This window comes from Eleutherodactylus coqui, chromosome 11, assembly GCF_035609145.1.
Source record: "Eleutherodactylus coqui strain aEleCoq1 chromosome 11, aEleCoq1.hap1, whole genome shotgun sequence".
Classification (NCBI taxonomy): domain Eukaryota; kingdom Metazoa; phylum Chordata; class Amphibia; order Anura; family Eleutherodactylidae; genus Eleutherodactylus; species Eleutherodactylus coqui.
The window spans coordinates 63,364,532-63,388,893 of NC_089847.1; the positions used below are offsets into that span (position 1 = coordinate 63,364,532).

Consider the following 24,362-nt stretch of genomic DNA (forward strand, 5'->3'; position numbering starts at 1 on the left):
ACAGATGTCTGTCCAGACTCTGAAGACTTCCATTGAAGGAGAACTCGATACCTCCTGTGGCAACCTGTTCCACTCATTGAAAGTCTTTTCCAATATTTAATTTGTGTCTCCTCCCTTTCAGTTTCATCCCATTGCTTCTAGTCTTTCCTTGTGCAAATGACATTAGGGCTGATCCCTCTGCACTGCGACAACCCTTCAGATATTTGTAGACAGCTATTAAGTCTCCTCTCAAGCTTTTTTGCAAGCTAAACCTTCCCAGATCCTTGAACCGTTCCTCATAGGACATGATTTGCAGACCGCTCACCATCTTGGTAACTCCTCTCTGAACTTGCTCCAGTTTGTCTGTCTTTTTTAAGTGGGGTGCCCAGAACTGGACACAGTGTTCCAGATGAAATCTGACTAAGGAAAAGTAGAGGGGTATAATTACCTCACGTGATCTAGACTCTATGCTTCTCTTAATACATCCCGGAATTGTGTTTGCCTATTTGGCTGCTGCATCACATTGTTGACTCATGTTCAGTCTATGATCTATTAGTATACCCGTCTTTTTCACACGTGCTGCTGCTTAGCTGAATTCCTCCCATTCCGTTTGTGCTTTTTTTCATTTTCCTTGCCCAGATGTAGGACTTTGCATTTCTCCTTGTTAAATACCATTCTATTAGTCACCACCCACTGTGCAATCTTTTCTAGATCTTTTTGAATCCTCTCTCTCTTCTTTAGTGTTTGCTTTCTGTCCTAGAGTCTACAGTGCGCCAAATGGTCTTTCCAGCACACCTCAGGACCCTCCAATCCAGAAAAGGCTCTTCTGTGTCCAGAATTCGCAGACCACATAACATGACAGGCCAGATTTAGTCTGCAAGCTTTGAGTTTGACATGTGATCCAGATGACTTCTGGACAGTTTTTTTTTCCTAAGAAATTTAATACAACTTGCAGCAAAACACTGAAAATGGAATTTTTACTAAACCTATTCATTCATTTATTTTTATTTTTTAACACTTAAGGATGCTCAAAGCTTTGGGAACTGGGAGACTGGGGAGGTATGTTTTACCCCATTCCTGCACTTTGTCTCTATGGACTTGAAGTGCACACACAGACGTCTCAGCGCACATTCTCTCCTGCTTCTACTCCTGAATGGGAGAGTGGACCCACAGAGCCATCTGAAGAGTCAGGAACGGGGGATCGGATAACTGAAACTTGCCTCCTCGGACCCCCCTTTCCCTCAGCTTTGAGCTCCATAACGTAGTTTATAGTGCCCAAACCTGCTACAAGAGGCTCTTTTTTTAAAGGGGTTTCGTGGGATTTTTAAAAAAAATTACTAGCTTGATATGGGGTCAAATAAAGAAAAATTGCATACTCGCCCACTCCAGCGGCTCCTTGTCCAGTGGTAGAGCCATGATGTCCACTGTTCAGTACCCGGGCGGTCATATGCCATTATTTGTGCATGCGAGGTCTCAGCCAATCACAGGCTTTAGTGGTGATTGTTCCATGGCTATTGATAATTGTGATTGGCTGAATGGTCACATGCACAATGTACGTGACTGCTTATCCTTTCTTCTGAGTTCCGAGCAGTGGCAGCAGGGCTCCAGCACTGGACATGGAGCATTTAGAGTAGGTGAGTATGCCTTTTTCATTATTCTACACTATTTTAGTTCCCAAAACCTCTTCAGCATGTATTAAGACAGTTTTGCCATTTGTTGGTGATGCCCTTTTGTGTGTCGTTTAGACTCACAGCAAGTCTTGAAATAACTGGGGTGCATTGTAGATTTCAGAGGCCGATTGCTGGTTTTCTAGTATTATACTGCCAATACAGATGATGTAAAAGTGCCAAAGCATGGAAAACCTCTGAGCCAGTTTTGGTCTTAAAGAGGTTTTCCAGGCATTTACTATTGATGACCTATCCTTTTGAAGGTTTGATGATCCTTCAGCCCACTGTCAGTGCAGCCAAGCCCAACGTCTGCATTTGGGTCAAAGCTGGAAGTGTAACGGAAGGCTTTGCCTGCATTGATTTCAGTGGAAGCCAAGCCTTTCTGTTAGACTTATAGCTACAACCCCAACTTTGAGATCGATCCCTGCTGCCATGGCGGAGGACAAAGGATCAGTTGATTGATTGGAATTTGGTGGGACCCCACCGATCTACTATTGATGACCTGAAGATAGATCATCAATAGTAAACACCTTATAAAGTGAATCTGACATATTTAACATGCTGTCCAAAATTTAAATTTCTTTTTAATTATGCCATTTACTATCGCTGAGAAAATAAATTCATTGCAGCTGTCATTAAAATAATTTTATATACAATTTGTGATCCTTTGGAAACCAATCTAAATAGAGCAGCATAAAATATCTAGTGTAAATATGGCCATTATCGACATATGAGTCCTATCTAATGGCTGAACATGTGCCAGTTTTCCTGAATGAAGAAAATCCTTTTTAAGGTCTATAAGATAAAATTGTACTGAATGAAATTACATGTTTTAACGCGACCTTGGATTGAACAGAGTGCTGTGCTTACAGCTGAATGCCCTGCTGGCAGGGAGGTAAGATTCAGGTCTCATCACAGCTCATCAGAGCGGACTAGTAGCATCTCCTCAGCCCGGGGCCTTACAACCTCATGTCACCAGCAATCTGTCAGTTTACAGTTCAGTCCATAACTTTTAGAGAACCTTGGTGACTCTAGGCATGCAGAATCTGTGTTTGACAGCCTTTCTCCTGGCAAGTTCACCACTCAGAATTTGCATATCTCAGTATATTTGCAAAAGCTCTAAATTATTTCTGGAGAGGACAATTAAGAGCTTCTTAGCTCTTGAACACAATTAATGGAATTCAATAAGTGGAACAGGTTGCCACGGGAGGTGGCGAGTTATCCTTCAATGGAAGTCTTCAAACAGGCTGGACAGACATCAGTCTGGGATGATTTAGTGAATCCTGCACTGAGCAGGGGGTTGGACCAGATGACCCTGGAGGTCCCTTCCAACTCTACCATTCTGTGATAACTAAATACAAATAAGTAATCTTTAGGGAGTGTTGGAAACACAAGCCTTTGCATGAGTAACAAACGATCTGCATTCATTGTAGACTGTTAGTTTAATGTTGACAACGTGTTGGCTTAGGCGGGTTCACACCATGGTCATGTGCCGCTCAGCCTTTCCGTCTGGGGGGGTTCCATCTAAATCTCCACAAATTGGCATCTGAGTGGAACAATAGGCTTTCATTACTCTGATGGAGACCAAGATCATCTCCCTTTTGAGCAGGTTTCTCTTCTTTTCTAGATAGCGTAGTCTACTAGACTATTCTGTATGGAAAGGAACGGAAACCTGCCTATGCACAGCAGGAAATATGCCTATTCTCCCACAGATCTCATTCCATAGCATTATGTTGCTCTAGTAGACATGGAGCTTCAACCCCTATAAAGATATGACATCACTATTTTGAACCTTAAAACCTGATGTTCAGAGGTGCAGCTAGACTTAAAATATGGGTTTTCTATAGAAAAGTTCTATAAGGTGACTTCATAATTACTTTTACTGAGATTGCTCTGTGTACAAGTAGAAGAGTAGATAATGCCTGATCTACCAGCGATGAACACAGATGATCGGTTGTTACAAGACCCGGCATTCATTACTGCACACTTGTATCCACATACTGCAGTGTTTCTGCTGCTCATTTTTGCGTAATATTACAGCAAAATCCACATGGGTTAACCCCTTGAGTGGCGGGTTTCCTACCACCCTGTCGTGCCCACCAGGGCAGGTTTTTTAAAATGGTGTAATCATTGAATTTCAACTAATTTTGCAGTTGCGTCTCAAGAGCCATAACTTTTTTTCATTTTTCCATTGACACGGCCATATGAGGGCTTGTTTTTTACGGGACAAGTTGTGATTTTTTAAACAGGAGGGAGGAAAAACAGAAATGGGGAAAAAAGAAAAAAAAGAGGCCATGTCATTAAGGGGTTAAATAATGTATTAACTTCCTTCTCTGGGTCATTACGACGCATGGATACCACATGTGTGATTGTATTTTTGATTTTTTTACAAAGTAAAGGGAGACTAGTGTTTTTATTATTTTTTTAATAATTTTTTAACTTTTTATTTTTTTGTCCCTTTAGGGGACTTCCACAGGGACCCATCAGGACCCCTGATCACATTTCGGGGGTTCGATGGTGACAGCCCTTTACATGCTGCAGTGACAGCCCTTTACATGCTGCAGTCACATAGACTGCAGCATGTAAGGGGTTAACACAGCAGAGATCGGAGGTTTTCTCTGATCTCTGCTGTAAGAGCTAGTACCTAGCTGTCCTCTGACAGCTAACAACCAGCTCTCTCTGCCACAGAGACCATCGGCTTGCTTCTGACAAGCCGATGGTCTCTATGGCAACCTGTAAACAAAGCAGGAGATTGCCGACATATCGGCAATATCTTCTGCTGGTTTTTCAAAGCCCTTGCTTTGTTCTCTGTGGGTCTGTGCAGGCAGAGCACACTGTCACAGCTTGTGGCATTGTGCTCTGCAGCTCCCATAGTGATACATAGCCCGGAAATCTTCCGGGCTATGTTGCTATGAGCAGTGGAGCTCGTCACGGAAATTTTCCGGGCGTGCCACTCAAGGGGTTAAATGCAATTGTGTTTTAACTTGAATGTGACTGTTTTCATTCCCTGGAGGTAAAAACCTGCTAATATTTTGCAGTACATTGAATGGATGATTGTATCATGGAGGCAGCCCCCTGGGGCACTTTTATGCATATTGACGTTGGACAAGAGTTAACCCTTTCCAATCCACTGTCTGACGTCTAAAGACATTCTGATTGGAGGATGTACAGCTCCGATGTCGGAAGACATGCGGCAGGGTATTCTTACTGTATATTACTGGCCGCTCTGTTGTTGGGGGCCTCTCCAGCATGTCCCATACCACAGTACTGGCTCCAGCCAGCAGATGACGCCATTGTAAAATTGTAGAAAGAGAGAGCCCCCTAGGAAACCCTGAATCCAAAATTGGATTGCAAAGGGTTAAGGCCCATTTAGACACAACGATTATCGCTCAAAAGATGTCTTTTGTGATAATTGTTGTCATTTACAGTGCAAGATAATCGCTGAAACGTTGAGCGATCACCTTGCGCTCCAGCTGTTTCCCGCTAAGTGGAAGATGCAGAAGACAAGATGCAAAGAACGTCTGTGTGACGGAGGCCTAGCTGTAGTGGTAGAAGTATCAGAACAAACAAATTCAGCAGCCACTTGATGTTCTTGTTGTCCTTCTGAAATGAAACACAAACCTGTATTTATTTCAGCCGGCTACAGAAATATTCAGATTTTTTTTCCTTTTGCTTCAGTTGTTTTTCCTTCATCTGAAATGGTATTAAGTATGTGCCAATGGCATTCAGCCACAGCAATAAAAATGTTATTTCCAAGCGTGGATCAAGGGCAAGTACAATTCAGGGATATTATGGAGGGCAGTGCAGTGTTGCATTGCAGGGAGAAAGTTCTCATTATCATTCATTGCATTTTGCTAAGCTTGCCTGAAATGACACCACATCAGCAGAGGTGAAAGCAGATGAGTTGCACAAGAGAGCGTGAAGTTTAGAAGCTTCTTCTTTTCTCTTGGTGTTCACTTTAGCGGAAACATTTTCAAGGTTTTAATATTAAATAGAAGAGGGAAAGTTTTTGCAGCCAGCTCTAGATATCTCCGTGCTCCAGGATCTGTGAAAAAATGTCTTCAGAATCTGGAGTCTCTGAAATCTTCAGGGTCTGACTGTGAATACAGATTGCAAGAAAGCAAAATGTAGAACTCTGGAGCCAGTCCCAATTAAAAAAAAAAAAAATATATATAGTGTAGCAAGGGCAACTAATAAATGGCGTGGTTGGACTACAATACCTGGAGAGGTTATCAAAATTGGGTTTTTTAGTTTTGAAAAAAAGACGTCTGAGGGGCAACCTAATAACTATGTATGGATATATCAGAGAACAATACAGAGATCTCTCCCATGATCTGTTTATAGCCAGGACTGTGACTGTAACAAGGAGGCATTCTCTACGTCTAGAGGAAAGAAGGTTTCTACACCGACATAGAAGGGGGTTGTTTACTGTAAGAGCAGTGAGGCTATGGAACTCTCTGCCTGAGGATTTGGTGATGGCGAACTCGATAAGAGTGCAAGAGGAGCCTGGACGCCTTTCTTGAGCGATACAATATTACGTTTTTATAATCACTAATTACTTCAGAAGGGTTGTTGATCCAGGAATTTTTCCAGTTGCTAGATAGGAGCCAGGAAGTTAAGTCTCCCTTATGTGAGGAAAACTGGCTTCTACCTCAGTGGGGGTTTTCACCTTCCTCTAGATCAACATATGGAGGGTGTGTGTGGGTGTAATAGGCTGAAATAGATGGACATATGTCTTTTTTTCAGCAAAACATACTCTGTTACTATATCTAAAAAAAACTAATAGGGTTTGACAATATTGATGGCAAAATGAGTATTTATCTGTGTCTGATCAGTATGGAGATTCACAGATTGCATCTGCCCTGTGCCTAGAATCAAAAGGGTGTACCTCCCATGCAGCGGTTAGTACCTACCAAAAGTGGTCTACGGAAGGACGACCTGTGATCTAGTGACAGTCATGTGAATGGGAATTGATGGCCAGCCTTCAGCTGTAGATCACATACACCCCTTCATGTCAACCATATCCCGTAATGGTGGTGGACTTTTTCAGCAGGATATTGATTCCTACAAAAATTGTTCAGGAATGGATTGAGGGACATGAAAGCGTTCCATGTGATTACTTGGCTTTAAATTCACCATATCCTCAAAAAAGTGCCACTTCCGAGGAGCACCATAAACTAAGTTATGGTGCTGTTCGGGGAGGTGACAGGGAGCCAGGGGATGTATTTTTAATGTTCCTGTGCTGTCCACCAGTGAAGTATAAAAAAAAAAACTAAGAAAAAAATCCCTTGTCTGTCTGTCACCTCCCCGAACAGCACCATAAGCTTATTTACTGTGCTGTTTGGAGGTGACAGAATCCCTTTAATCAAATCGATCATCTGCAAGATGTACTGGATATACAAGTACAATCTATGGCATAAAGGATCTGCTGATAACATCTTAGTGCCAGATACCAGAGGATGCCTTCAGAGGTCTTGTGGAGACCAACACAGTATGAGCAGGCGGTTTGAATCTTATGGCTAATCATTGCATGATGACGTAGCATCGGGTTCTAACCAGGCTCTACAAATTGGGGTCTATGTAATCCCCGCCCCCCCCCCCCCCTCCTCCTTCCAAGCCTTGCAGTGGCCATCATATATTTTTGGTAGGAAACATTCTTTTGGTATTTATCTGATTTTATATTTTCATTAAATTGATAGGATAACATTATGGTCCAAGGGACAAGGTCTGCTCCCCCAGCCAACCGGTACTCTGCTTGTACCGATGAGGGGCAAGAACCCTGAAACGTCTTGTCTATAAATGGACATGTTTTCCTCATGGAGAGGCTTCTTGTTGGGCTTATAACATTACTTATGTTGCAAGAATCTGTCAGGCCCCCTAAGATGTCCAGGTTGTAGGCAGCATGGTTTAGTGATAGACCCTGATCTCAGCCGTATTGATTGGTTTAGTGGTTTTGCAAATCTTAACTTGTGGACCTTTGCAGCACCAGACTGGAGAGGAGTCCAGTGAAGCTCATGCATATTCATATATGCCTGCCCTCCTCCCTCCAGACCCTGATTGAAAGGTCCCTCCATGGGCACAATAACACACAAGGACCACAAGTGTGCATATATGAATATACACAGGCTTTATTGGACTAATTTCCTTTTCAATGCTACAAAGTTTTAAAAGTTAGATTTGCAAAATCACTAAACCGATCGGTATAAGTGACGGACCGCTGAAATCTATCTGTTTGTCACTATGCCCTGCTACCCACAGCTTGGGCAGCTTAGCGGGCTTGACAGGTTTCCTTTGAAGGGTCAGGCATTAACTTATTGTATATGTACCTTCCAATAGGTAGCACTACAGAAATGGCTTCCCTCTTTTCTGGAAGGAGTTTATTTGCATATGCAAGGAACATGCTTGTGCTTCCCTAGAGCCAAGTATCCACATGTTTTATACTTCATCCTATTTATATGTAACTATTACAATCACTGCTGCATCTTCTGTTGCCACTATGTAGCCCAATATATTTGGGCTAAATAACCATTCAAAAAGGAGTTTGAAAAACAAGTGCATCATTACTATGGAAAGCTGTTCTTTTACTGGAGCTTACCATTCTTTTTACCTTAAAGACTTCATGAAATAAGACTGCTTTTCCATGAGGCAATCTGTTGGGTACAGATGCCCGATAGGTCGTCCCAGTGATAATTGTTCCTGTGCTTTTAGATAGGGATGAGCATCACTAGTAAAAGCGGGCCAGGGATCGTTCTAGACCACCCGCCTCCATTCACAGTAAGCATGGAGTTGTTCATTAGTGACTGTTTACACGGGCCCACCTATTGTTCTCCCCATGCAGAGACTGAACAGCAAATGAGAAGCAAACAAATTCTCATTTATATTCATGTCCCGACTGAACGATACACTGAACTATAATCTTCAGATTCTCACTGGATCGTGGAAATCCAAACAATTTTCGGACCATACAAAAGGACCCAAAGTTATCAGGTTAGTTAACCCCCTTCCCGCTATATGACGTACATTTAAGTCATGCAGCGTCGGGGTATGTATGAAGAAAGATCGCTGGGTGACCTCTCTCCATGCAGCGCGGGCATCAACTGTTTTTTACAGCTGACACCCGCGGTCAATCGCTGCAATCAGTCGCGTGGCCGATCACTGCTATTAACCCTTTAAATGCACTGAACGATGTTCAGGGGTCCCGTACGGCCCCCCTGCGGTGAGATCGCAGGGAGCCGTACAGGTGTCATGGAAGCCGGGGTCCTCCTAAAAAGCCCACAGGGCTGTCTCGACAGACTGCCTATCAAGTCATCCCTGTGGGATAGACTGCCTGTCAGATTGCGGTATGATATAATGCTATTACATCATACCGCAAGAGCAATTAAAGCATTGCTAGTTGTGGTCCCCTAGAGGGGCTAAAAAAAAAAAAAAAAAGTAATAGTCTAAATCACCCCCCTTTTGCCATATCTATAATAAAAATCTTAATCCTAAAACAAAAATACATATTTGGTATTCCCGCTTTCCAGAAGAGATGCAATAAAAAGCGTTCAAAAAGTCGTATGTACTCCAAAATGGTACCAACATAAACTACAGGATGTCGTGCAAAAAATGTGCCCTTTCACAACTACGTCCACGGCAAAATAAAAAAGTTATTGTGCGCAGAAGATGGCAGAAAATAATTTTTAAAAAATTAAATGTCTTTCAAAAATTTTTTTAGTAGTACTGCAAAAAAACAAACAAACCAAAACTATATCAGTTTGGTATCGTAGTAATCCTACTGACCTACAGAATACAGCTATCATGCCATTTTTGTCGCAGTTCGTGCGCCGTAGAAACAAGACGCACTGAAAGATGGTGGAATGTCATTGGACATTTAGGGGACATAACGGTCACTGGTGACTTTCTCTGTGGCTATGCAAATCAAAAGATCAATGAGCAATTATACCACTTTTCCATTGCGCTTCTTTTGATAAATCCTTCCTATTGGATGTAAAGGTTTATATGTAGAGATGAGCGAACGTACTCGGATAAGCACTACTCGTCCGAGTAATGTGCTTTATCCGAGTATCTCCCCGCTCGTCCTGAAAGATTCGAGGAGCGCCGCGGAGCGGGGAGCTGCAGGGGAGAGCGGGGAGGAACGGAGGGGAGATCTCTCTCTCCTTCTCTCCCGCCCGCTCTGCCCCGCTCCCCGCCGCAACTCACCTGTCAGCAGCGGCGCTCCCCGAATCTTTCAGGACGAGCGGGGAGGTACTCGGATAAAGCACATTACTCGGACGAGTAGTGCTTTACCGAGTACGTTCACTCATCTCTATTTATATGAGATTATAATAAAAAAAGAATATTTTTTTAAATGTTACTCGTGTGTATGGTACGGTATCTTATATAAAGGGAACAATTCCTTTAAGGACTTGTCATGATTATTTAACACATGGGAATAAGAAATCTATGATATGTACTTTTATGGACAGGTTATAAATCTATAGCTTTAAAATCACCATCCAAGGCTACATAAGAAAGTTATCTCTATGTTTTAAGATTGTACATGAAGAAGCTATTAAGTCCCAGGACAAGGTTTGGCACAGAGTGATTTGATTCTCAGTGGTGATGTTTGTATCTTCTAATGTCATACAACTGCTTTGGGATCCAGTCTTATTTATGAAGATGGTAGTAAGTATGATCCTTGTATTTCCATTGTGTCATTACAGTGTAAAAAGACCCACAGGTATGAGCAGTATACTAGGAAACTTTGGCTCCAAAAAGCAGAAGATGAGCACGCTGGAGAAATCCAAGCTGGACTGGGAAAGTTTTAAAGTGCAAGAGGGTATTGGAGAAGAATTGGCTCTCCACAACAGGGGCAAAGATGGGTAAGAGCAACTCTGTGCCAACTTAGATTGCCATATATCCGCCTTTTTTTCTGTAACATTGCCGTGTTTTCATGTCATTTAGCATTTAGTCTACTTGACCAGCAAGATGCCACCTTTCAACACTAGTGAATCAATCTATCTTTTCAAGTCCATCGGTATGAAGGTAGTCCTGCTAATCCAGCCATAAGATAGATGTGTGAAGGGGCACAAGAAAACACCAGGGAAAGCTCTGCAAAAGGATGCAGTGTTTGTCCTATAAATGCTAGGTGTGAGACTACTGTTAAAAAGAAAAAAGTTTGGAAGCGTAGCCAGTAAAACTACTGATAAAGAAATTGTAAAATACATTGTATTAGATGTCTCCTTCTGCAAGCAGCTACAGCATGCGCAGGGAGCTGTCAATTGTGCGCGTTTGTTTTCGTGAGCGGTTGCACTGACCAGTCTAGTCATTGAGTTCATTAAAACCAGCTTGTACATGCGACCTTTCACAAGGACAAACCATGCAACCAAGAATAACGAGCATCTTCCGCTTACTGGGACACGGCTGATCACTCTGTAGGCTCCAGCTCTCCACAGGGGCCAGCAGCGCGTATAACTTCTGTACCGCTACCCTCTCAACTCCTCCGTTCCAGCACTTCAAAGTAAAAGGAACTAGAAAGGAGGAGTTAATGGTTGATGTATTGAAGTTGCACAGTTTCTGGGCCCTGTGCACAATGTGGAGAGCGGGAGGCTACAGAGGGATGAAGGTTGATGCTAGAATATCTCCAATCTTCAAGGTACAGCCCCCCCAAATCATACCCAATATTCAGTGTAGACCCCCCCAAAAAAGAAAATAAATTCCCACAAAAACAAGCCTTATACACACAGCTTAGGGTTTACTATTGGTGCAGCCTGCTTACTTTTTAGTATGGATGCAGAGGATGAAGGAAAGGTGCTTGTTCACACAGCAGCCGTGTACAGAACTGACTCCCGAACCTTTCCACTGCAAACCCACCATTTAGCTGCTCCTTCCCACAGCTGTACACAAGACAAAATGCTGCTCCACGGGCTTCTGGACATGAAAATACAAGCAATGGTCACATGTCAGGAAAGTCACATAATGTGCCATCGCTACCTCCCAGGAGGTAATACATTCTAGCCCTTAACAAATGCTAAGCTTCTAAAGTGTATTGTCTCCTGGGAGGTGGTGATGTCACATCATCACATGACTTTCCTGACATGTGAGCATTTCCAGGAAAATGCTCATTATCTTTTACCGATTACATCTTCTTCACAGCTTCCAGCATTGCTTGAGAGCTGTAGAGAATGGAACCTTTCACAGAGGTAGCACCCCCCAGATGCATTGGGCCCCAGTACCTGCCTAGATTTGACGGGTGCTGGCTCTGGCCCCGTATGCAGCTGCTTCTTGTGCCCTTGTACATGTTGTAGAGAAGAGCGTAGGAATAAAAGAGGAGCGATACGCACTTTTGGTGCAGTCTAAAGTCCCAGGTGTGTAGCTAAACAAGCTTCAGTGGCTACACATCTCAACACTTTACTGGTAACCTAGTATGCTAGGCTGAAAAAAGACAAATGTCCATCCAGTTCAACCTGTTACCACCCACCACTCTCGCCCCCATCCTCCCACCGCCATTCTTGATCCAGAGGAAGACAAAAAAATCCCAGTGAGGCAGAAGCCAATTTACCCTCATTCTGGGGGTGGGGGAAATCCTTCCCGGCTCCTTAATGCCAGTTAGAATAATCCCTGGATCGATATTTTTTTTAAAATTCGTTTTATTTATTGGTGAAAAGATAGAAAAATACAACATACAAGAATAAGAACTCTCGATGGATATGTGGTTATGCACCTATGAGTACTACATTGCAGAAAAATCATTTCGAGTTCTGTTACAATTTTTCCGAGGATTACTTGAATAAAGAATTACAACGTTAAACTTTTAACTTTTGAACAGTTCTGTTCTGACTTGTTTCGGACATAGTAGTAAATAGATAAACAGTTACAAATCTACAGACCGTTGTCGAGGGAAAAGGGGATCGGAAGGGGAGAGAAGGATTAAAGAGGGAGAGAGGGAGGGGGATTGTGGGTGAGCATGTATCTGTCGTGTCTCGAGACTCACTCCATAGATAGAGTTGAGTGGGAGTCTAACCACGTTCCCCATATTTTGTGAAATTTGGCCGGGCACCCTCGATTCTGGTAAATGATTTTCTCGTAGGAGGTTACAGTGTTTACCAGTTGAATCCAATGTGGGACTGAGGGGGTTTCTATCGCCATCCATTTCATGGCTATTACCTTTCGGGCCAGAAACAGCACCTTTTCGAGGAAGGTGCGAATATAGTATGGCCACACCTCCTCCTCCAGCAGGCCAAGCAGCGCCACCTTAGGGTCCAGGGCGATAGATAATTGGGGCGGTAGTAGTAAATTAATAAGGTCGACAATTTCCGACCAATATGCGTTGACTGGTGGGCATTCCCATATTAGGTGCCAGAAATTTGACTCTGGTTGGTGGCATCTGTGGCAGAAATTTGAGGAGGTGTTGCCCATTTTGTATAGGCGGCTAGGGGTGAGATAGGCTTGGTGTGTTATATATAACTGAATCAATTTGTTATTTACGGCCGGGGAGACTGACAAATGGGCCTCAGAGATATCTTGCCACTCTTCGGGTGTGAGAGATGGAATGGCTTGTTTCCATTTATCATATGCTGGGGGTGGATTAAGGTCTATTTTAGCTGAGAGGAGGTGTGTGTATAGGGCTGAGATCAGCCCTTTAGGTCCTTGAGACTTGAGGATGCCAATTGTGGGGAACTTGGATATACGAGTTGAGGTGGGTGGGAATTGTGAGTTCAGTGCATGTCTTAACTGGAAAAATCTAAATAATTGAAGATGTGGGAACTGCAACCTGTCACGCAGTTGTATAAATGTGGGAAGTGTTTCGTTCGTGTATATGTCGCCTAGTGTGTGTACTCCCCGAGTCATCCAGTACTGTGGGTCTGGTATTGATTGTAGCGCAGTGAGACCTGGATTGTTCCAGAGGGGAAGTTCAGGTATTATGTTCTGGTATCGCTGCAGTGTCTTCGCCTCCCTCCACACACCAATAGCTAGTTTGTGAAGCGGGAGTATGTCGGCGGGGTTAGTGCATTCTGGAAATTCTAGGAAGCTTAAAAGGTTGTTACCTTTTACCTGTTTTGTGAGGTGTTTGTCCGCTATGGGCAGTTCTTTATCTAAGACCCAGGCTCGTATGTTCCTCAGTTGCCCTGCTAAGTAATAGTCGAAGATCCGGAAGGGCCATTCCCGCTTGTTCTTTGGGCCTTTGTAATATAGACAAGCTTAGTTTGGAGCGGGAGGAGTTCCATATGAACGTAATGATAAGCGAATTTAGGGATTGGAAAAAGCGTTTGGGGACACTTACTGGCATATGTTGCAGTATGTACAAGCATTTGGGCTGAATTGCCATTTTGATGAGATTAACTCGCCCGGCCACAGAGAGCGGTAGCTTAGCCCAACTCTTCAGCTTGTGTTTTATAGTTTCTATTAGTGGGTTTATATTTTCTGCTATTGCGTTATTGTGGTCATATGACATAAACATCCCTAGGTATTTAAATGTTTGGACCGGTTTTAATCCGTACCTGGTGACGCAGGGGTCGTTTTTTGGATTGGGGTCTGTGTAGAGGATTGTTGATTTGGACCAGTTGACGTATAGCCCTGAGAAACGGGAGAATTTGTCTATGTGAATCATAGCTTGGGAGGAGTTTATTGGGTCTGATAAAAAGAGGATTGTGTCGTCCGCGTACAGTCCCACTTTGCTTTCATGGTCAGCCCATCTGATACCGGTCACGTTAGGGGCGCTTCTCAAGCGGATTGCTAATGCCTCGATGGCTATGGCGAATAGGGCCGGGGATAAAGGACATCCCTGTCGGGTGCCTCTGGCTAATTGGAATTCGGTTGATGGGATACCGTTTACAATTACATTTGCCCTTGGGGATTTATATATAGTTTTGACCCATTGTTGAAATTTAGGTCCAAATCCAAAGCGGATCAGACAGGCCTCCAGGAAGGCCCACTCTAGCGAGTCGAAGGCCTTAGCCATGTCGAGCGAGACCAAAGCCCTGGGCATATTGTATTTCTTGCCTAGTTGGATAGCTGTTTGGACTCTGCAAATATTTATTGTCGTAGATTTCCCTGGCATGAAACCCGTCTGGTCTGGGTGAATAATGGAGAGAATTACCTGGTTTAATCTGGTAGCTAGGATTTTAGTTAGAATCTTGTAGTCTGCGTTTACCAGTGAAATTGGACGATAGGAGCTACAGTCTATAGAATCTTTCCCGGGTTTCAGTATTACTACTATGGCGGCCTTGTAGAATGAAGGCGGGAGTGTTTTGTCTGTTTGGGCTTGATTAAGGGTCTCAAGTAGTAATGGAGTTAGATGCTCGCTATATTTACGGTATGTCTCAATTGGGAGGCCATCAGGACCGGGTGATTTGTTAAGAGCCATGTCTTCTACTATTTGTTGAATCTCCTCCAGGGTGATTGGCGCTTCCAAGAGCTCGACCTGTTCTGCGGAGAGGGTTGGAAAATTTAGGTCGCTCAAGTAGTTTAGGATATCTGTCACAGTGTTCTGAGAGGACGAACTGTAAAGATTAGTATAGAAATCTTTAAAACAGTTTGTGATGGATGGGGCATCAGTCAGCTCCATTCCGCTCTGACTTTGGATCTTAAGGACCGTGTTAGTGTTATTTTCACGTCTGATAAGGTTTGCAAGCAGGTGGCTGGACTGATTCCCTACTTCGAAATAATGTTGTTTGGTAAAGAATAGTTTACGTTTGGCTTTAGCATGTATTTGGTGTTTGTGAAGGCGAAATAGACTAAGCCAGGCTATTTTATTGGCGTCTGTAGGGTTAGATGTATATGTTTTTTCAGCTTCCATTGTCTGGTTTTCTAATTCTTTGTCGGTCTGGGCTGTCGTCTTTTTAATGTACGAGATGGCTGATTTGAGACACCCTCTGATGTAAGCCTTGAGAGTGTCCCATTTCAGGGCGGGGTGGGTATTATCATTATGGGCATCTAAAAATAAGGAAATGTGGAAAGGTGTTTGATCATCCGGTCCGATTAGTTTCAGCCAGAATGGGTGGAGTTTCCAGGTGGGGATTATGTTTTGTTGAGGGAATTTCAAGGTTAGTAGCACAGGGCTATGGTCTGATATGCCTCGCGGACAGTGCGTTATGTTGTATAAAAATATTGCCAGCTCTTCAGAGCTAAATATGTAATCGATCCTTGCCAGTGCATTATGTCCCGGGGAGTGACAAGTAAATTCTCGCGTGCTGGGGTGTCGGAATCGCCAAAGATCAATCCAGCCAACGCTTTCAATTAACTGTTTTAGGGAGGTAGCTGAAGTGGGGGCCGCGTGGGGGGGGGTGTCTGGAATCTGTCTTCGGTAGGGTCCATTACCATATTGAAATCGCCTAAGCAGATCACCCCTGCCGAGGGGTATTGATGTGCGTATGTTATAGCGGTTTGTAAAAGATGGAGGTTGTGGTGGGGCGGGTTGTAAATAGATAGGATAACATAAGGTTTGGAGTCTATTTCGGCATATATGAATATGGACCTTCCTTCGGGATCCCTGCGGACATTAATGGGGTTCCAACGTAGCGACCTGTGGATAAGCACCGAGACGCCCCTGGAGGAGGAGGTGTGGAAGGAGTGGGCTGTCCACTGCACCCATGGTTTCGCGAGAGTGTCAGCCTTATCTTTGATAAGATGGGTTTCCTGCAAGCTTATAATATGTGGGTTGATTTGCCTGATATATGAAAAGACCGCTCTCCGTTTGAGCGCGGTACCGAGACCCCGGACATTCCGGCTAAGACATTTTAGGGTCATTACTGGATATGCAAATATGTAGTTTAAATAGTGTGTCTCTATCCTTGGGGTGGGAGGGGGGGGAGGGTATTGACAAGTGTAGGGGGAGGGGTTGTGTCAGTGTAGACTTGTTGGAAATATTAATAATACAGAACAGATTACAACAATTTAAACATTTAACCTTTGACATCTTGCTTAAATTTCAGCGTAGATGTCACAACAACAAATTGAGAACTAAAAAGCAGTTTAGCTACTGTCTATCAGGAAGTAGCAGATGTTACTCTGTTGGGGGGGGGAATATCCCGTTGGCCTATTGAGGGCAATGGACATCCGTCAAGTCCCTATAGCAATTTGGAGGTGTCGCGTTCTTGCGTTTCACCGTCCATAGGTCAAAGGGGTATTGGTCACATTAATTATGACTGAATTTAAAGTCCTGCCGTAAAAATAGTGGGGTCAATCGTCCTTCGGTGGTTCCGGGTGCATGTCCAGCCATTCCAGGGCCTCAGTGGGAGATTGGAGGAAGGTCACCTTTCCCTGGGCTACGATACGCAGGCGAGCTGGATATGCCATTGAATAGGGGATATTTCTCTCCTTGAATCTCCTCTTTGCTTCTGTGAAGGTGGCTCTTTGTTTTTGTAGCTCGGCCGAGAAGTCCGGAAATATGGAAATTGCTGCGTTGTTGTACTTTAGTGGGCCCTTTAGCCTAGCCTGACGGAGCGCGGCATCTCGGTCTCTACAATTTAAGATCCTTGCTAGGAATGGGCGCGGGGGGGCTCCCGGTCGTGGTGGTTTTGCTGGGACCCGGTGGGCTCTCTCCACTACAAAGTGGGCGGAGAAAGCATCATCGCCCAATAGTGATTTCAGCCAGGTTTCGGCAAATGTTTCTGGGTCGGAGCCTTCTGATTTCTCGGGCAGGCCTATTATTCTCACGTTATTACGGCGTGATCGGTTTTCCAGATCATCTGTTTTGGACTGGCAAAATTCTGTTATTCGTATGGCTTTTTTAACCGCTGCAGTTAGTGGACGTAAGGAGTCTTCTGCATTGGAGATGCGGCCCTCCATCTCCTGCATTCTGCCACGCATGTTCTGTAGGTCTTGTCTTAGCAAGGAGACGTCAGATTTTATCTCTTCTATCTTGTTGGTGAGAGAGGATTTACAGGCGTTAATAGCTTCTAAGAGTTGTCGCATGGTCGGTTCCGGGGGATGTACAGTTTCGTCCTCGGGTTCTCTCATTTGGGAGGGTCGCGCTGCTCGCGGGGTGTGGTCAGGGGTTTCAGTTCGGGCAAACTCTTTTAGCTTTTCAGCTGCCGAGCCGCTTTTAGCGCGTGTGCTCATTGCGAGAAGCGTTAGGTTAATGTAGTAATTTGTAGAAATAGTTGATTTTTCTTCGTTTTTCCTCGCCAGAGGGTTTAGGTATTATTGGCTATAAAGTCTTTATAGTTATACAGGTTACAGCAACTGTTAGGGAGAGTAGAGGTCTGCTCCCTTTCCCGCCTGTTGCGGTGTGTTGTAAACGGTATCGAGACTATTGTTTGTGGGGGAAAGGCCAGATATCCAGTCTGGCAATTTGATGCAACTCTTGCAGTATTTAGATGTTGTTAGCTATAGGGTCTTTATAATTATGCGGTTACAATGACTGTTAGGGAATAGAGGGTCCGCAGCCTAGCTAGCTGTTGTAGATGATTTATCCAGCTCTTGGATTAGTCGTAATGGAGAGGCGGAAAGGGGGGGGGGGGGGGGGGGGAACGCTGGGCCCACGTGGTCACACAGCCTTCTGTGGACAATATGCCTCCGTTCCAGCGCTCCAGTGGCGCAGTTTAAGATGTAGAGAGCGCCCTAGTTTCCTATGGGGGAAGCCACTTGTTGGTCAGCAGATCACGGCCCGTGTGGGATTGTGTGCTGGGACAGTCCGTCTCCTGCTTCCCCTCTTGGGTGCTTTTATATGATGGTATGGGCAATACAGGGTGCTTCCTCAGCGGTGAGGGGGATTCTGTTGTTGTGGGCTGTTTGCCCGGGTTAAAGTTCCAGGGGACTGTGTCGCTGGTGCGATGTGTTGTCCCCCCGCCTCTATTAGTTACTCACGGTTTTTGCAGCCGGCTCCGCAGGGCCGGGGCTGGATGGTAAGTTTTCCTTCCCGTTCAGGGTCCTCTGGGTCGCCGAGCACCGCAGTCCGGCCGTTCTGTGGTAGATTAGGAGTATGCAGCAGTCGGTGCGGTCGGGTGGTCGTCGGGTGTTTTTAGCCGGGGTCTGCGTTCCCACTATAGAGTGGGGTGGTGTAGCTCTCCGCGGCTGCCTTGACTTGGAGTGACGGCCGGCGCTCCACGGGGCGTCTGGCGCTGCGGCAAGTGGCGGCAGGATGCTGCGGAGCGATGCTGCAGAGCGGCAAGGATGGGCTCTGACAGCCGGGAGAAGAGCAGCGTCCCTTGCTCAGGAGAGGGTTAGACGCTCGGCGGAGACAGAAGAGCGCCGGGCAGACAGAGTGCGAGCGGCCGAGCGACCGCGGCTCCAGCCAGGACCCCGCGGCAAGTATTTCTCGCCGAGGATAGGAGGGTAAATCTCTCGGCTCCGGTTCCTCCCGTCGCGAGTGCAGGGCGCCGCTGGCAAGCAGCGGCAGCGGGTTTTAAGGCAGCGGGACGGCCGGAGCGATAGGTGAGTCCCGATCGGAGCATGTCCGGTCAGCGGCGGCGAGGGGGAGCAGCGGCCTGGCTCGGGTGAAGTGACCGGGTGGTCCCGCGTCCCCAAGGGGACCCCGCCGGGCAAGCCGCGTCTGGGTGGAGAAGGAGCACGAGCCTCGGTCCGGCCCTCCGGCAGGGGTTCAGGGAGATCGGCGCCAGGCAAAGAGAGGGAAGGCGACAAGGGCGTTGGCGGCGCTCTTCCTCCGTTGCCGCCCGCGCTCCTGTTATGGGTGCTGGGAGGTTATATTTGTTTCAGGCTGCGGTCCGAAACTTCCCTCAGGGTCTATGGGTCCATGAGCGTTGTTCTGGATCTTAAAAGTCTGGTAAGGCCAGGATTTTATTCGGATTCTGAGGTTTCCCCTTGTGAGCTCACCTCACTTGTCACTCGCCATGTTGGTCGCTGGCCACGCCCCCCCCCCCCCCCCCCCCCTGGATCGATATTTGAGATCAACAACCCTTCTGGTTATTTAATGTCTATATCCTGTAATGTCGTGGTGCTCTAAAAAGACGTCTTGTCCACTCTTAAACCCCTCCCTCGATTTTTGTCATCACCACTTCCTCAGGCAGAGAGTTCCACAGTGTCTGTCTGAGGAAGTGGTGATGACAAATTTACTTGCGCTTCTTTAAACCCCCTCAAGCACTGCAACATCCTTTCTGAATACTGTTGTCCAGAATTGTACACAGTATTCCATGTGAGGCCTGACAAATGGAATAGTGGAAGAATAATGTTCTCGTCTCTTGCTCCTATACCACTTTTTTATTGCACCCCATAATTTTATTTGCCTTTGAAGCATTGACTGGCATTGGTTCCTCCAATTGAGTCTACAGTCAACTAGTACCCCCAGGTGTTTTTCCATATCACTTTTCCCCATTTAGTGTATATTGGTGACATCTGTTTCTCCTGCCGATGTGCATAACCTTACATTTATCAACACTGAACTTCATTTGCCATTTTTCTACCCAAGCTCCCAGCTTATCTAGGACTATTTGCAGTCGTATATTGTCCTCCGTGGCATTGTGTGTGTGTGTGTGTGTGTGTGTATTTCATTTTATACATATTGTGTGACATTTCTTTTTCTCCCATGAATATACCTGAGAAAAAATAATTAACAGATTCACCTTTCCTCCCTCTCGCCGCACTCTTCCCATCATCTTCTAGGATTCCCCCCGGTTTTATTTGTTAAAGGGCCAGTGCTCTCAGTGCAAATCTTAGTGTTTTGCAGCAGGTCATATACACACCATTCACATATACATGGCCTGACAAAGAGACCAGTGCAGTGTTAGGGCTTAAACAGACAGGCACATGCGCGAATACACTTGGCACTACAGAGCGCATTAGTGCATGAAACAGTGTATAGTTTTGTTTTTTTTGGGGGGGGGGAGGGGGTGGGTTTACTATAAAAAAAAAACAAAAAAAAAACAACAAAAAACAGGAGGATGGTCCTGCCCTATCTTTTTCACACGTAGAAAAACATGGTATTAACGTGTGAAAATCCTGCTAGTGAAAACAAAACTATTGAAATCAGTGGTTTCATTTCAACTTAATAATATTGGCTGTATGTTTGGGGTCCTCGTCCTGCTGCAGAATAAATTAGGAGTCAATCAGATTCCTCCCTGATGGTATAGCATGATGGATATCTGCATGATTGATATCTGCCTGTATTTCTCAGCATTGAGGAAACCGTTAATCCTGAGCAAATTCCCAACTCCATTTGCAGAAATGCAGCCCCAAACTTCCACCATGCTTCACTGTTGCCTGCAGGCACTCATTATTGTACCGCTCTCCAGCCCTTTGGTGAACAATTTGCCTTCTCTTAGAAGGCAAATATTTCCCGTTTTGACTCATCGGTTCAGAGCACCTGCTGCCATTTTTCTGCTTCCTAGTTCCTACTTTTGTATGCATAGTTGAGTTGCTTGGCCTTGTTTCTATGTTAAAGGAATGGCTTTTTGGCTGTAATTCCTCCATGAAGACCACTTCTGGCCAGATGTCTACAAGCACCTGGGTCCTACTGGATTCTGCCAGTTCTGAGATTATGGCAGTGCTGGATATCTTCTGATTTGAAAGGGAAGTTAGCATGATGTGTCTGCCATCTGCTGCACTTGGTTTCTTTGGTTGATTACTCAACATTGCCCATTTCTTTGTGCTGCTTCAAAAAAGCCTGAACACACAAAACTAAAAACCACAGTCTTGAAGAAGTTCCGGTTACAAAAGTATCTTCTAGACAGTGGCGCTAACCATCTTAAATGGAGAAAATTGCGATCCTAAGTAGTGTCTGGAGAAGGCAATGACAAAACTCCCTGCAAAAAGTCTGCCAAGAAAACCTCACAGTGTGACGTCGCCCTAGGAGTCGGTCATGACTCGGTGCTTGCATCGGGGGACTTTACCTTAAGTAGTGTCTAATGTCACAAAGCCCATTTAGTTTGGTACCTAATGGTGTGGAAATCCTGATAATTTGAATATTTTGTCCCCTAACACATCCCTGGCTGTGCTGCTCACATACGAATTTTCTCACCATCTAGGACTATGAAGTGCTGACTTTTACTTGTATTTTAAGTAGGTTTTAAATTATGAAAGGATCAAGTACAAAGTATTGCCTCCAACTAACAATAATGCAAAATAAGTGCTCCATATTAACTGCACAAAAGAGGCAGGCTGGTCTAACCTTGGCACTGGATTGTGCCATGTTAGCAGCTGGCACAGCTCCTCTATTGAACACTGTACAGCTTTGCTGACCTGACTCAGCACGCTCTTGTCCTAGCTAGTTTCTTCTTGCCTGAGGGGGAAGTTATTGCTGTATTCTTGGCATGGGATCGTCTTATGTAACCCTCCTGGACACTACAAGTTCACATTTTTTCTTAATGATTCTCATAGCATTGTGAGAACAAGTGTCCTGCACTGAGGGTCAGATAGGAGCAACCATGTTAAGTAATTTTGAGGAAGTCCGTCTGAACTCCCATTTCCACACAAATAAATAGTTTGGGATGGAAAAATGTTTACTTTGTATCAAAAGAAATCCGTTTTGTTCCCCTTAATAGGGGAGTTGTTTCCGTATGTTTTTCACTTTCTGCCTTTTGACATCCTCTTTGCACATGCCCTGTCAGAATGCACAGTTGTGAGAAAAAGTAAGAGCCCCTCAGAATTACCAGGATTTCTGCATCAATTACTTATACAATGAGGTCTGATTCTTATCTAAGCTACAACTATAGATAAACACAACCTAAAGCCTCCCTCACACAGACGTTGTTGTACAGTGTTTAGCGCTGCCTTTTTAACACTGCGCTAAACATTGTAGAACGCTCCCATTCATTACACTGCGGCTGTTCACACAAGCTTCAAAACACAGAGTCTTCAACACTGGCTTTGACAGCGATACATGTCCTATCTTTGGCTGTTTCCAGCCCTGCATGGCAGATTGAAATGAATGGGCAGCTGTGTCAGTGCTGCTGAAAACATAGCACAACTTGGTACCGCGTTTTTGGCAGCGCTAAACGCAAGCGCTAGGTGCACTTCCTTAAAAAAAAAAGGAATACTCACCTAGCTGCCGCAGGCTGCTGTGCAGCTGTCAAACCAACAAAGCATCTATTGTTAGTGACAGGGATTGAAATTCCCGGCTCCCAGCAAGAGATTGCTCTGATTGGTTCTGGAGTGCTGGCTACCTATTAAGAATGCAGGGCTTGAAATGATCACATTGGCACCCTGGCAAACAGCTGGTTTTGCTGGAAGAAGCTGTGGGCAGAATTTACAAATTGTAATACCAGGATGGCAGAAGGTCTGTAGGGATGGGAGCTGCTCTTACTAAGTGTTTCTCCATTCTTGGGCATAGAGTGAGTCCTGAGTGAAGATACCTGCACTATAGGACATTAACAAGGGATATCATCTTGGCACAACCCTTTGGACATTCGCCAGCTGCTTTCCTGGACCATTTTAGCTAATTTCGGTGGACATTGGTTTAAATGGGGCCAGGACATCCCAGCTTTTGATATGAAGTAGTGTCTGTAAAAGTATTAAGTGGGAAAACTCCTTGATTTGTAATTTAATTTTAGTATTTTATTTGAATGGTTTTTAATTTTTTTTTTTTAATTTCAGGTACATTGACAGGAAAGCCTTCTTGGAGCGAGTTGATTATCGTCAATTCGAACTTGAGAGAGAAATCAGACTAAAAAACATGAAGCCATAACGTTTAACATTTGACTTTAAAATAAATCCTATGGACGGCCATCATGTGATGACTAAGAGTACTGCACAGAAGAAAAGAGAACGTGTTTGTTAGTCTAAATATCTGTATATTTGAGCTATAATGTGAACATTTTAAATTCTTTTAAGTCTTTGTATATTTTTTTGGGCACTGAGGGGTTTCAGTGACTTTGGAATAATAAATTTCTTTGTGAATTAATAGTTTGAGTCCCTGTGTAATTGATGATGGTGCTGCAGAATTTTGTATGTATGTAAATTATTGGTCACCATTTAATAATCATACTGTATTTGGCATTTATTGAAATTGGAGAAGGGTAAGTATAGAAAATTTTGGTGAAATTAACACGCGCATCTTAATAAATTTGAAATTTGTCTTGTTTTCAATTTTTTTTTAAACTTACAACCACCAGTTGTACATTTGCACCACCAGTTTGTGTCTTTTTTAACTTTTGCCTTATATAAAGATTCATAACACCCTGGAAGATAATAGTTGTAAATATGGCACAATTTAATTACAACTTCTTAACCTTTGCAATTTTCACCAACGTGGTGTAAACTAAATAAAAGATGTAGGCCGGAATGTTTGTGTAGTCTCATGATGGCAAATCTGAACATTCTCTTATGGAATTTGCATATATTGTAATCATACAGGTGTTGGCTTCTATTAGAATCACTACCTTTGTAAAAGGGAAGAAAGCTGTTAAATGGTTATTCCCATTTCTGCAAGTTATTTCCTATCTACAGGGAACCCTAAGGATCTCTACCTATTCAGAAATTTCAGCCTCGTAGTGTCCTAAAGTTTGGCAGTGGAGGCTGCTCCCTCCATTCGCTTCAATGGGACTCTTCGACACACTACAGTGAATGGAGAGGAGCATTGGCCTCTGCTGCCAAAACTTCAGGACAATCTGGGTTGGAATCTCAGAATTTGTGGCGGTCTCAGCAGTCGTACCACCAACAATCTGCAAGTTATCCTCTATCCTGTTGATGAGTAATAACTTGCAAAGATCAGAATAACCCTTTTAACAGGGCATAGAATATGAGCAGTGGCTATACTAAACTGCAGTAGCAGTTATAGCCCCTAAACACACGTTGACCGACTACAGTAGAAACCAGCAGAATTGTGAGTGCAACTGTGATCTG

At 44.4% G+C, this 24,362-nt stretch overlaps 1 protein-coding gene across 1 annotated transcript in view; it reads left to right on the forward strand.

Annotated features, from left to right (window-relative positions):
- Positions 1–23,421, forward strand: part of CFDP1 (craniofacial development protein 1) — a 54,817-nt gene extending 31,396 nt beyond the window's left edge. Inside the window, exons 6-7 of the mRNA XM_066582235.1 lie at positions 10,349–10,507; positions 23,115–23,421. Coding sequence (XP_066438332.1) covers positions 10,349–10,507; positions 23,115–23,205 — 250 coding nt within the window. The 3' untranslated portion in view covers positions 23,206–23,421. The remainder of the gene's footprint in view (positions 1–10,348; positions 10,508–23,114) is intronic.
- The last annotated feature ends 941 nt before the right edge of the window (positions 23,422–24,362 follow it).